The sequence below is a fragment of the Tupaia chinensis genome, unplaced genomic scaffold, assembly GCF_000334495.1.
Source record: "Tupaia chinensis unplaced genomic scaffold, TupChi_1.0 Scaffold000273_1, whole genome shotgun sequence".
Lineage (NCBI taxonomy): Eukaryota > Metazoa > Chordata > Mammalia > Scandentia > Tupaiidae > Tupaia > Tupaia belangeri.
In genome coordinates, this window is record NW_006159755.1 from 1,402,359 (window position 1) to 1,416,882 (window position 14,524).

Genomic DNA, 14,524 nt, shown 5'->3' on the forward strand with positions numbered 1-14,524 from the left:
GGGGGGGGGGGGGCTTAGCAGATGACGTAGCAGTTACATCGCTGGACTCCCGCATGGCCAACTGTGGTTCGAGTCCTGGACCCAGTGGCTTGAAAACCACTCTGAGCACGTGTGTCTGTGTGTGTGTGTGTCCAAGATCCTGGAAGGAGAATGGAGGAGATAGGACTGCAGCATGGCCATCCCCTGAGGGTGACTTTTTACCTTCCCTCTCACCATTGTCTGTCTCCCCAGCAAACGCATATGCCCTAAGGCAAAAAAAATCTAACAGAAAAAAAAAGAGAAAAAGAAAATTTAAAAAGAGGGGGGACAGAGAAGAAGTGTGGGGGCAGAGAAACAAGGAAATACACAGGGCGTGCGAATTGTCTAGAACTTTGGGTGTGCGTACTCTGAGCCTTGAAGTCACCTTTGGACACCCAAATATGCATGAGTAGGGGTGGCTATCAATGCTATGGCACCCCCAAAGAGGATACTGTTCCCAACACCCACTTCAGGGATGATCGTGGAAGATAAAGATTGGAAAGAACCCCCAGAGGGCAGAGCCAGGAGGAGGTGGTCTCTCCAGAGAGCAGAAGCAGGGCTACTCAAAGAAACTTCTGGGCAGATCCCTGCCTGCAAGACTTCCTCGGTGTGAGGAGCCACGTGGGTCTGTGTGACTCCAAGGATTTCTTCGATGCTAGGCCACGCTGTGTCTGCCATCTTTCCCTCTTCTGAATGGGAGGCTGTACTGGGATGTCTCTGCCCTGCCACTGCAGCCTAGCTATGTGTTGGGCTGTAGGGGCAGTGAGATAATGCACCCTTTTAGGGCATGGTATGCAGATCACGTATGGGCATCCAGACTAGAGACAGGTCTAGACCCAGTGAAGAGAGCCACCACCTGCCCAATATCCTCAGCTTCAAGATGAATACCCTGATTGTGTGGGGCTCCCTTGGGGAGGGGTGGGTGTGTTCTAGGGATGGGGAAGGAGAGAAATGGGTCCTTGGTGACCTCAAGGATAAACTGTAGCAAATAATTCACTGACTGGTCCCCAAACCTGTTTCTGCTCCCTGCTGCAGGCACAGCAAGGCCATATGTCCCAGCTTTCTTTGAAGTTAGGCTGTGGCCCTCTGGCTGAGCTCCAGCCACGGGACGGGGGTGGATAGGAGTATTGTGTGCCTCTCCCAGGCCTGGCCCGTAAAAAACCTCCGTTCATGACTCCACGCTCATTCCCCTTCCACCGCAGCCCAGGAAGTCATGTGGTGAAGATGGCGCCAGCCATGAGGTGGGAGACCAGGCGGAGTCATCACTCGGAGAAGAGCTGGCCACTAATCAGAACAGCTTCTTTACAACTTATGCAAATGAGAAATCCACTCCTATGCATTAAGTCATGAAGTGTGCAACTAGTATCACCTTGAGACCCTCCAAGAATATGGTCACATTTGCGCTTCTGTGGATCTAAGCAAATAAATGTGTCTGCCTCTCTGGAATCCAGGCTGTGTGTGCCTCTGAGGGTCTCATTCCTCTGCACGGAGGAGGAATGCACACATGGGGTAGACACATGAGGCTGTTTGTGTGGATCTAAGCACACACGGACCTATAGAAATCTGAGTATACACATGTGTATGTGAATGCCCTTGCAGATCGTACCCAAGTGCAAACACACAGGCATGCATTTTACCAGGTCTGGACATGGGTGCGTGCCCTATGGATCTAAGGATATCTGTGTGCCTGCCACCGCATGTGTATCTGTGAGCATGTAAGTGCACCGGCAGGGCTGAGTGTGTGTGTATGTGCCCCTGTGGACTGAGCACATGGTGCCTGCACTTCTATGGGTCTGAGCATGTGTATATGAGCAGAGTATGCATGTAAGTATAAGCCTCTGTGGGTATGAGCTGAGGTGTGTCTCTGAGGGCCCCCTCTCATAGAGCAATGGGGACCAGGCAGGTCTGTGAGGCTGAACAAATGCATGCACGTGTATGGTCCCCTGGGGCTGACTCCTGTTCACAAGCTGATGTTTCCTCCCGTTTTAGGCCTTGGTTTCCGAAGAGCTTGAGGTTCTCAAAGAATGTGCACACGTGCACCCTCCTGAGTGCCAGTCCACATGTGTATCTCTGCATGCAGGGACACGGTGCATAAGTACTCCCCTCTGCAGATGTGCACGTGCACCAGTGAGAATACTTGGGTGGGGCCGTAACACATGTGCACTGGACATGGATGTGTACTTCTTGGGTAGGTTTGAGCACATTGTGTCCACGCCCGACCTGAACATGCATACAGGTCTCTGTGGTTCTGAAACCAATGTGATCATCTGTAAGTCTAACACGGGAGTGTGTGTTACACAGGGGGACCTGGACACACGTGTGTGCCTCTGAGCTGCATATGGATGTGTAATGCTGTGAGTCCAAGGACATGTCACAAGGCATGTGCTTCAATTAATCTGAGCACATGGGCATTCACACAGAAATCACACAGATTCATACACATCTGAGTGAAATACGTGTGTCTACAGGTCATAGCATACGTGTGTGGTTCTTAGCATTTGGCATGCATGACAATGAGATAGGACCATGTGTGAGTGTGCCTCAGTGGGTTTGGGGATGCATGTATGCATAGCTCTGAGCACACACGAGTGTCTGATGGGTTTAAGACACATGGTGTCCGAGTGTGTATAAGCCTTTGTGCGGCTGAGCATGTGTAAATGTGAACCTTACATGTTAAGCAGGTGAGCACCTGTGGTCTGAGCACACCTGTGGGTATTTTGGGAGCTCTAAGCAAACACATGCAAGACTCAGTGGCTGATTCATGTGCATGCCTTTATGAGATTGTGCATGCATACATGGGATTGTGCCTGTGTGGGTCTGAACAGGGTGTATCTATGTGTATGAGGGCAGGGTCTCTGCACATACAAGTCTCTTGGGTCTAAGCATGTGTGCATCTTTGCTGGTCTCAGAATGAATGGTATGTGCTTTTCTACTTTGGGACATATGTGTGCATGTGGAAATGAGGACATGTGAACCTGCCAGTGGGTCTGTAAGTATGTGTGCATGGGTGTATGGGTGTGTCCCTCTGGTCAGAGCACATGGGTCTGCACACCAACGTGTGTCTTTGTGGGGCTGAGTCTGGGTGTGCTCTTCCTCTGTGTCTCAGCGGGTGCAAAGTCAGATACCTACGGGGGCCAAGCCCGGAATACAAAGCGAAGGCCAGGCCAGCGAGACAGCATTGTGGGTCACATTGCCAACTCTATGATGTGTACCCCCCTAAAGGTACTCCGATTCAAAAGGATTCCAACAATGCCTTTCTTTGGCTGGCTTGCCAACCCCAGGTCAAATAACCTTGTTGGTTGATGGTTTCGGCAAGGCAAGAGGGCAGTTTAGGGCCTGGAATCCGTGGAGGGGTCCAGGTTAGGGGAAAGATTGGAAAGGTTAGCAGAAAGGATCCCAAGCCCCATACTTGGACCCAGGGAAAGGGATCTGGAAGGTGGGAAATGTGCAAAAACCCTGGGGTCAGGCTCTGGGCTGTCAGAGAGTCTCCAGCCAAGCTGCCTCCACCTCTGACACTGACCTTAGAGCCAAGGGAGGCTGACTCTCTGCCAGAGAAGAGCCACCTTGCACCAGGAGCTTGGGAGAGGCTCTGGCTAGAGAGGCTCTAAGAGCACGGCATGGTGTACACCCTCCCGTAGACCCTGGATACATCTTGGTCTTGGCCTGGCCTCCTATCAGGAAGAGGAGGATTCAACTTTAAGCTTTTCAGAGTTGTATGGGTGTGGATGTGTAAACAGGTACGAAGCAGGGCTGGGGGAGTCTGGATTCCAGCAGTTTCCTGGGGGATGGGGGTGGGGACTCTACCCTCCCAGTGTGCACTCTACTCTCCCTTGCTACCTTTTTAAAACTGTATTTTTATTTCCTATAGGGCAGGTGTGCTTGCCACTGGAGAAAGACAGAGAGATAAAGAGAGAGAGAAAGCACCTCCCAGGGGGGATGGCCATGTCATAATCCCTTCTTCATTCTCCTCTCGGATTTGAGGCATGCACACATGCCCAATACATCTCAGGCTGCCAGGTCCAAGACCCAAATCACACGATCAGCCATGTGGAATCCAGCCACCTAACCACCACGCCCCCGGCTGGCCCAGCTGCCTTATTTTTAAAGCAGAGTGCTGGGCCAGCAGCCCCTCCTAATCTCTGGCTTCTAGCCTTCCTCCACTGCCAGCCTCCCCTCATATCCTTGGTCTTTTTCCCAGGAGGCCCAGAGGTCGGCAACTTCACAGAGCCCTGCTTGCGGGAGCAGCTGACTGCCCGCTGCAGCCCCTCCTCAGCCCGGCATCCTAGCGCAGCCTGAAAGCACAGACCTCCAGCACACACCAGTGTCACGTCAGGCCCCTGGCTGGATGCCAAGACAGAACCTCAGTGGCTGGTGCGGCCCTGGCGGGGCCCAGTGTGTGCTGCGCACCCTGCATGTGATCATCTTGCCCCAGAAGGCCCTCTCCAGAGTCCAGGGGAACCAGAGACTCCTGTCTCCCAGGAGTTCTTGTCCCAGAACGTGAACATGGGCATAGGTGTGCGAACACATGTGATGGGGCCAGACAGCTCTTTTTCTCATGACACACACCATCCTTTGTCCTAGAGCCCCATCCCAGGGCTTCGTGGGGTCATTCTGCTTCTGGCAAGCCTGGGCTAGAGGTGCCTCATCAGCCTGTAGTAGCCCCCAGGAAGTACCTAGAGCGTAAGAAGTGAAGCAGGGCTGACAGGGAGTGCTGGTGTTGAAGCTGCCTCAGGCCCAGAGTTGCCCAAAGCAACAATGGGGTTGGAGTGTCCCAGAGCCAAGCTGGCCCAGTGAGAAAGAGGGACAGCTCCCAGCAGAGGGGCCTCCCAGTAGAGGGCATCCATTCCAGAAAGCATAGGCCCTGGGCTGTGGAGTGGGAGGCCTTTCCAGCCTAAGACTCTCAGCTCTGGCCTACCGAGAGGTTGGGGTGGGAGTGGGAGGAGAGACAGAGGGTAATCCAGGCTTCAGCCTCTGGGTCCCAGGGCCTGTGCCCCAGAAGTCTCTGCCTTTGGTCTTTGGACCTGAGCCTCTGTCCCAAGGCTCCACTGTCACACTCAGATCCTGTCTCTTCCTTGCTCCACCCACACCCCTTCAGGGTTGCAGCCCACCCTCGGCTGGAATGTCTCTTCTGGTGCCCGTCGGCTCCCCCCACCCCACCAGGCCTGTCCACCAGGCCAGAGTCACAGGATGTACCCAGGGCACCCTCCTGCCTGCTGACCACGGCCCCCGCCCCAACCCTACAGGCACCTGCCCCAACCTTCAGCCTTCCCACATCAGCAGCCAAGGTGCCACCCAGAGCTAGGTAATGGGAGAAGTCTCTGGAAACCCAAGCAGGAGATGTAGGTAGCCCCTCTGCTCCCACTGCCAAAGTGCCCTGTGCTCCCCACTGGGAAGTCTGGCCACATCCGATCCTTTCCTGTCATAGCCTTAAGTGTCCCATCCCCCAGCCCAGCTCCTCTCAGCCACTCCAACCTGCTCAGAAGAGCAGCCCTGGAAGCCACGGCAGCACTTCACACCCCACTTCTCAGTCAGCACGTAAGGCCCACCTCCGCTTTGCCGGCCTGTCTCTCTCTGGCTGCATCCTTGGCTCCAGCTGGAAGCATCGAGGAGAGGCCTGGAAAGCCCCCTCCCCTGGCCCCACTCCCAGGGAGCCCTCTCTCCCAGTCCTGCTCTTCTCCTATAGCAGCTCTGGGCCAGGCTTCAGGGAACGCATATCTAGCCTAAGGGTGACCCCTGACCCCACACGCTGTGGGCACACGCATGTCTTTTTGGATCTAAGCATGTGTGTCTGCCCTGCCTTGGCCTGGCAGTCCTGGCAAAGTGTCCACCTGGGAGCTTTCATATCAGCGCACTGGATACCTCCTTGAGACCAGGGATGAGGAGGGTTCAAGACCAAGCAGAGATCTCCCCTACTAGTGGCAAAGAGAGTGCCAGGCCCCAAGGGGTGATGGGAGTTGCAGTCTGGACCCAAGAGCTGATGGGAGTTGTAGTTCCTAGGCCTGCATTGCCCACCCCACACCCCAAGGACTGTGGGAGCTGCAGTTACTGTCTTTCTAAGGAAAAGTCTCCCTCTTTCCCACCCAGTACTCAGTCCTTGACCCCAGGACCCAGCCTAAGGACCTCACTATCTCTAAGGGGTGGGGCACCAAGAGGCACCTTGCCAAGGGCACCTGAGGGACCTGAAGGGACTGAGGAAGGGAAAGCTAAGGCCTGTAGCAGGCCCTGGGTTTGGGCCTGGCAGAGACAGTCGCCCCCCTCCCAGCAGTGTCCTGTGGGCCCGGGGCAGGGGAGGGGGGAAAGGCACTCACCAGTACTGGGCTCACACTCCTCCAGGTCCTCGTCATCGCTCGGACACTCAGCCGAGGCCACCAGGAGGTCATCTGTGTTCTGAGAGACGAGAGGAAGGGTGGGGAAAGAAAAGGTTCCAGTTGGTCAGCAGACCCCACTGCCACCTCCTGAGGTATGGAGTGGCACAGGGATGGAGCCCTGGGCTGAGGCAGACAACCGCGGTCCAAGTCCCAGGTCTCCTATCACTCGCTGGGTGACCTTGGGCCTCATGCAAAGGGCAACTTAACAGCAGCCCCGCAGGCTCTGGGGCTCTGAGGATCAATGAGACAGTACGTGCTGTACTCTTTACTTCTGGGAAGGGAGGGCACTGGATGCCAGACCTGGGGCTGCAGGGCCAGAGCATGGGCCCAGGATGCCTCGGGGCAGCGGCGTCACGAAGGTGAGGCATAGGGGGTCTCCTGCAGGCAAGCACAGGTCGAGGGGAACAGGACCTAGAGGGGTTCCCTGGCTCCAGCCTCACCACCCCATCACCTCTCATCTCTCTCCCAGCCCCCTTCCCGGAGACGGAGAGAACCGGGCTGCACACGATAATTAGGGCTGTGGTTGCCATGACAACGAGAGTCGACTTTGTCAGCATTTTCTCTCCTCCTGATTGCACAGAAAGAGAATCCCCAAGCTGAGTGAGTGTAAGAGGGAGGGGGCGCTCAGGGGGTGTTAGGGGAGAGACCCAAGGAGGGAAACCCAACGTCCAGGCAGAACAAGAGCCAGACAGACGATGGCGAGAGGGCCAGCCCAAAGGCCAAGGATGGGAGGGGTGAGACTCATACCCTACCCCTCCCCAGCCCCCATCTTCAGACACGGCAGTCCTCACCCAAGGGCCAGGCGGGGCCTGCAGGACAGATCTCGCCTTGACCACTCTTGGCCTCTCGGCAGTAGCCACCACCGTCATGCTTCTCCAGCACAGCCATAAGGCCAGGTCCCCCACCTCTCTCTTCCATCCGGATGGTCTGCCCAGCACCCTCCCGCTGACACCAGATGGCCCTTCTTCCCCTACGATTTAGAGGACACTGGGCATGGCAGGCGCCCAGTCATGGGTGGAGCTCAGGCCTTCCTCCTGGAGCCCTCTGCTCCCTAAGGACAAGGCCCCAGGCACTCAGACCCCTCAGGGTCCTTTCTAGTGAAGGCAGGGGTGGGGAGGGGTGCAGGCTTATCTCTCACCTGGATGAGGGTGGGGGGAGGAGCCTTGGAGCACATGGAGCCCACCCCTCACGTAGCTGAAGACGGATTGGTGGTAGAGGTAGTGACTCTTCCTCATGGCCACCCCTAGTCCCTTCCCTCATCCTGGGAAGACAGAAGTCTTTCCAGGCTCAACCAAACAAGGTCAATATGCCAGGTGCAAGCCTTCCCTGGACCAATAATCAGAGGTGCTGGTGGGACAACGGAGAAATTCGGCCCGCGACTGGGCTCTCTGCGAGCCCCATGTGCTCACTCGTCTTCGGCTGCCAAGACAGCCAGGCCCATCTTGGCCTGGAGGAACCCCATCCTCCAGGTGCAGCCCCCTCCCAGCAGTGGGCCTTCCTCTCAGTAGGGCTTGCCCCTGAGCAGGTGCAGTGGGGGCACTCGGGGAGAGGAGAGCACCAGCAACGGCGTACAGACATCCTCTCAGACCCGCAGACACAGAGGACACCGAGGCCCACTGAGAAGGCTGCGGCTAACCTCTGCCAGCCTCTGGAGAGGGCCTCCCCCACTGGGTGGCCACGTCTAGTCCCTCCACTGCTGTTGCTTCTGCCCAGAGGGGGCCAGCTGGTACCATCATCTCCCATCACTGCCCACACAGCACTGGGCACGGCCTTCCCCGTCAGGGAGAGGGTGGACATCACCCCCTCCTTGTCGCTAGTCTGGGCTTCCTCCTTTTTAGGTTGGATGATCTTCTCTGGCTCGCTGGGGTACCGTTCTCCTCCCACAACTCCTCCCTCTAAAAAGAGTGGCCAGCCCTATGTGAGCAATAGCCCTGGTCACCAGGATGAAGGTCGCTTCCTGAAGTGTGACCTTGCCCGCCTCACCTGTACCATCTCTGTACGAGTTCAGGGACAGCAGCCGGCAGGACCCCAGCAGAGCCCCCGGGCCATCACCTGGGCACCACGAATGCAACGCAGACATCAGCCCGTCGGCACCCAAAGCTGCCCTTGTCCACCAGCTGGAGGGGCCTCACCTGGGTGGTGCTGTCCCTCAGCGTGGGGGAGCGGCCCCGGCGTGTGGTGGTGGTAGCCATGGTGGTGGTGGTCTCCATGATGGTGGTGGCCATGTCAGCCAGCAGGGTGGTGGCCGTGGTCTCCGCACTGAGCAACACGGACGGCCCCTCCCCCACCAGGCGCAGGTGGCCCTCAGTCCGCACATTGGGGTCGCTCTCGGCGGCCAGCGCCAGCACCTTGAGCCCATTGTAGTAGAGGCCGGACACCTGGCCCTGGAAGGGGCGGCCCTGATCCCGGCCCCCAATCTTGATGGCAGCCTGGCTGTTGAAGATGGTCAGCTGGCGGCCTGGGGGAAGGGGAATGGGCAGGGTGGGATGACAGACAGAGGCAGGGCAGGCAGTTGGGGGCAGACCAGGAAAGGGTGGGGAGAATGGAGGGGAGTCGGGGAGGATAGAGGAATGGGGAAGGAGACCACCAAGTGGGGGTGAGGGATGAGGAAGGGGCAGACAACCAGAGGGAAAGTCCGTCAGCCGCAGCCCCAAACCCTGCTAGGGGAGGGCCCCAGGAGGAGGGGCCCCAGGACACACGTGGGCTGGGGCAAGGGAGCCCAGGCACCCGTCTCCCCCCACCATGCGCATGCCGTCCCCCTCCTCTCCCGCTCCCTGAGCACTGCCCCTCCTCTTCCTCTTCCCTCGTTTCCATCCCCATCTTCTCGCCCAGTGTCCAGCCCGAGCCATGGAGCCCTCCAAGCAGCAGATAGAGGAGACAAAGAGGTAGAGACAGAGAAGGCGACTGCCAGGCCACGTGGAGTCAGTGTGTGTGGGAGCAGAGGAGGAGGGGACTGAGGGGACAGCGGAGCAGCGACTGCCCCACTCAGCCAGCTCTGGGCTGGCCTCCCGCCCACCACCAGGCCCTAGTCCCCTGGCCGGGCTCCCCTCTCCCTTCCTCCCCTGCTAAGGCCCAGACACTGCCCAGGGGCCGGCCCTGGGAAGCGGAGCCCTCCTCCCCACCTGGACGTGCAAGCACAGAGAAGGAAAATGTTAAAGGGACCTTGCTTGGCTCGCTGACAGCCAAAAAACCGCTCCAGCTCCAATCTCGCTTCACACTCAGCAGTATTACACCTCAGAATGCCCACCGGGGTGTGGCTGTTCTGTTAGTTTTTAGTGGATTGGGGGGTCAGTTTAACCCTCTGAGTTTGTTGCTTTGGTTTGGTTTTTAGAAAAGACATTTATTATGTTTAAGTTTAGATTTAACTTTGGTTTTGGTGTTGATTATTTTGGTGGGGAAGGTTTGGGCAGAAGGATTACTACGTTGCCCTCCTCTCCCCGGACCTTCCGCTGCGGGCGCTGGGGAGTTTAGATCTGGCTTAGCCCTTGTTAGCCTCTGGTTAGTGCCTCGTTAGAGATCTGGTTTAGAGTTAGGTGTCTGTAAGCCCTACCCCCAAAGCCTGGGCTGAGGACAGTCCAACTTGTAAAACCCACAGCTTTCTTTAGAAACACGGGTTCCCTGGGACACCCAGGCATCTGAGATGCCCAACCACCTGTCCAGTCGCGGGTCATGATGGGTGATTGGTGTGTCTCCCTGGTCCCCTGCTCAGCCCCTCCTCTGTCCCAGCACCCTCCCACTTTCTACCCAGGCAAAGACAGCCCCTACAGCAGTGTATGCATGAGGGCACAGGAGCCCACAGAGGCAGAGGGCTGGTGGCAGCGGCTCTGGGCTAGGCCCTGGAACACCAGACCCAGGGAGGCCCTTGAGGATGAGTCTAAGTTTATCTCCAGGTAGAAGATAATTAGAAAAACAAGGAGGAGAAGTGGTCAAACGAGTTGGGAAGCAAACATTGAACAATGAAACAGATCTCCCTGTGGGACTTCCCAGAGCCGTCGCTAAATGAACACACATGTGCACTGCCAAGAGGAGGAGACAGAATTCGGCACTTCCCAGACTCCTTTTACAAGATCTCTCTACTGGGAAGCATCTTGCGGGACTGGAAAATGATTCATTGGATAAATATGTATAAGCCCCTTCCATACGCCAGGCACTGACAGTAAAATACCCCTCCAGGGATGCCCAGCCCCTGCTCTTGGGCACTCTCCTCCTCGTCTCATCTCATCCTCACAGCATGACTCCGTCCAAGGAGGGAACTGAGGCCCAGGGCGAGGAGATACTTGGTCAAGGCCACACAAAATGTGAGTTCCTGCCTCCCCACTCAGGAAGGCCAACTCATCATTCTCTAGAAATCGCAGACCAAGCTCATCCCTCATCTTGACCACAGCGCCTCCCCTTCCCCCCAGCAGGGCCTGTCCAGCTCTGCCTACCCCTGGGGTCACAAGTTGTCCCAACCTCAGCCCAGGCTGCTCCCTTGGCCTCTCTGATTCCAGGAGAGGAAGGTGGGTAATGGAGAGGAAGCCACGCAGTGCCAGCAAACAGGACCCTGTGGCTCCTGTCCCCGCCCCCACCCACCATGAACTCCTCAAAGGGTTAAAGTTCGCCCGCTGGAGAGAGCAGCCCCGTGTGGCCGGGGCTGCAGGTATTAGCGATGTCTGTTACAGTCCCTTTAACTTTTTGTCCTGTTCTGAATTTATCACATCTGGTTATCAGCATGTTTAGGCCCCGCGGGTACAGGGGGCTGGAAGTGACATTGGGGGGTTTTAGTTGGGGAAGTCCCCAGTGGACATTTAAAAGCACAGTTAGCAGCTGGTTAAGTGGAAGTTTAACAGTTCTGGTTCCCCCCTAGAGTTTAGCCTTAGAGGTACAGAGCTCGCCCCCCCCACAAAGGGAATGGGATGGTTTTGCCCTTGGCCCCCAATTTCCCTTGGTGACAAGAAGCCTTCTCCCTCACACCCAGCAGTGCTTCACAACACACAGGCCTCACAGAAGCCAATGTCTTCCCCACCAGCCCAGTGGGCACGGAAGTCCCTGTGGAATCCCCTCTCTCTCTGTTTCTCCTCAACCCTGGCTACTTCTGAGAGGCCTCGACACCTATTCCAGAGACAGCAGCTCCACAAGCATGCTCTCTGGGGGTCTCTTCCATAGGATCTGAGACCCTCGCCCTTCCCTCCTCTCCGATGGCCCAGGGCAAGCCTCCAACCTCTCCTTACACCTTCAGACCAGCTCTTCCTGCTTCCCCAAGCCTTCCTGCCTCTAAATACCCCCATGGCCCTCACTGGCCCTTCAGGAAGCCCCCAAGATGGCGGCGGGTGGAGGAAGCCTACCCGCTCCCTGCACTCTGCCTGCTCCTGGTTTGCCCACATGGGCAGGGCCCTGGTGGGTCACCCTCGTCCATTCCCAGGTGGAGAAAGACAGCAGGGCTCTCTTTGAGGAAAACCTGCCTGCCCCGGCCCGCAAGCCACCACTCTGAACCGTGCAGACCCCTGACTACAAAAGGGACAGGAGCGATCTGGCTGGACAAGCGTCCCTTCTCTTGGGGGTGGGTGCTGGTGAAAACTCGGACGGGGAAGAGAGAGCTCTGCACCTTTAAGATAGTGTTTTTAAAGTTAGTTAATTAATTAGTTCTGGTTAATTACCTTTGTCGAGCAGCCACTCATCTACTACTCGACCAAGCCGGTAGGGGATTCTCTGTCTAGCAATCGCCAGGCGCTCGTTATCAAAGTTTCCTTGGAAAAGTTTAGAAAGACAGTAGGTTTCTCAGGCGGCGAAGTCCAAAGGAGTTAGAAAAGTAATTATGCATTTCTCAGGAGACCCAGAGTAAGCAGCAACATCCAACAGAAAGAGGGGGAAAGTAGAACAGAAATGCTGGGCCCCTCTTCTCCCCAGGCACCCTCCCTAGGCTCCCATCCAGAGCCGCCCCACCCTGGGGGCAGGAGCAACCCAAAGAAAAAGAGGGAGAAAGAAGAAAAGGAAAGGGATATGAAAGAAAAGGCAGCTGGAAGGTCAAAGGTCAGAGGTTAAATAGGTTTATCTGTGGCCAAGTTGTTGCACCGCTTCCTTCCCCATCCCAAAGTGGGGGCGGTCTGGCAGGGGAGGGCATTTAGCAGGTTTACGTTGCAGGGGGGAGGATGGCATCAGATGCCCGGCTGGTTACTGCATTTAGAGGGCGGTTTAGAAGTGGGAGGGACAGGTTAAGCGGGGTTTATGCGGCATTTAGGGGGACCTTTGTCGAGCAGCCACTCATCTACTACTCGACCAAGCCGGTAGGGGATTCTCTGTCTAGCAATCGCCAGGCGCTCGTTATCAAAGTTTCCTTGGAAAAGTTTAGAAAGACAGTAGGTTTCTCAGGCGGCGAAGTCCAAAGGAGTTAGAAAAGTAATTATGCATTTCTCAGGAGACCCAGAGTAAGCAGCAACATCCAACAGAAAGAGGGGGAAAGTAGAACAGAAATGCTGGGCCCCTCTTCTCCCCAGGCACCCTCCCTAGGCTCCCATCCAGAGCCGCCCCACCCTGGGGGCAGGAGCAACCCAAAGAAAAAGAGGGAGAAAGAAGAAAAGGAAAGGGATATGAAAGAAAAGGCAGCTGGAAGGTCAAAGGTCAGAGGTTAAATAGGTTTATCTGTGGCCAAGTTGTTGCACCGCTTCCTTCCCCATCCCAAAGTGGGGGCGGTCTGGCAGGGGAGGGCATTTAGCAGGTTTACGTTGCAGGGGGGAGGATGGCATCAGATGCCCGGCTGGTTACTGCATTTAGAGGGCGGTTTAGAAGTGGGAGGGACAGGTTAAGCGGGGTTTATGCGGCATTTAGGGGGATCACCCGGCACGCACATTTAACAGTGAGATTTAAACCATTTCTCCAAACCACCTCAACTCCCAGCTCCCGCTCATTTCCAGCTTCGCACCACACCCTGCCCACCCCGCACCTTCCACCTTCACGCCCACTGGTACAGCCCCCTCACTGCACTCCCCGGCTTCCTCGTCCTGGTCAGGGCTCCCTTTCTGCCTGGCACCCACTGCAGGTAACGTCACTGCCAGGTGCCTGGTGCGGGAGCTGCTCACCTTGAAGTACTCCCCTTCCCTACTCTCCACTTCTCCCAAAGCAATTCACCTCCTCTTTTGCCCCTTTCTCCTCCCCTGCAGGCATCTCCAGCCCTCCTCTGCCTAGCTCCACTTCAAGATCTTCAGAGCCCTTTCTGCTCACAGCCAGGTTCCCTCTTCTGTCTGCCCCCAGGTTCCGGCCCCCACTCCCCTGCTCTCACTTGCTCACCCTACCAGGCCTTCAGCCTTTCTCCTTCAGCCCCCACCTCCAACCCTACGCTCAATCTCTTTCTCCATCCTCAGCTGCCCTTTGGACAGTTTGCTCTCTCTACTCCCAATCTCTAGCCCCTGCAGACAAGCAGGGAGGAGGTGTGATGTGTGCGGGCGAATGTGTGCACGCCTGTGTGGAAAGCGGTTTGCCAGTGTGCTCCTCCATGGCTGTGGGTGATCCCAATCTGCAGCAGTGGAAAGGGAGATGATTCCTTTTGAGAATCCGGCCACTCCTTACATGCCGAGCTTACATACTGTTCAGCGCACCTTGGTGGTGCCAGGAGGACCTGCATTTGCCTGCCCAGGGAGATCCGGGGCTGGGCCTGCCCCTGTGCAACTCCCAAGAACGTGTACACCACGTGTCCACACGCGCGTAGACAGTGCCCCATTGGTTGTTTATGAGGTAACAAGACTCTGCCTTCCCCGTAAATTCAGGTCACTCGTGTGTGTGCGTGTGTGTGTGTGCATCCTGAGAGAGAGAAGAATGTACACCTGCTTCATTGGAGGGAGACTTTATTGAGCACCTCCACCATGCATGCCATTCTAGCGCCTTCCTTAGATTATCTCATGGCATTCCCACAGTATCACTATGAGGTAGGTATCATCCCCATATTCCAAAGCTGCTTGATGATTTGTCCAGGATCATATGGCTTGTCAGTAAGATATCCAGGGTTAAAACCAAGGTCTTGCTGACTCAGAGCCCCGATTGTCTCTGTGTACCCTAAGAGTCAGAAGGGCCTCACTCTTGGGGCCCAGGACTCTGCTGACCTTGGGTGTTTCCACAGTGCACAGGTTACCCCACTTTGCAAGTGAGAGGCACTCAGCAGTCTTTCC

The 14,524-nt window shown here is 56.4% G+C and overlaps 1 protein-coding gene across 1 annotated transcript in view; it reads right to left on the minus strand.

The window, feature by feature from the left end:
* Positions 1-14,524, minus strand: part of NRXN2 (neurexin 2) — a 114,019-nt gene that overhangs the window by 6,904 nt on the left and 92,591 nt on the right. The window contains 3 exon segments of the mRNA XM_014588343.2: positions 6,327-6,405; positions 8,519-8,844; positions 12,610-12,699. Coding sequence (XP_014443829.2) covers positions 6,327-6,405; positions 8,519-8,844; positions 12,610-12,699 — 495 coding nt within the window.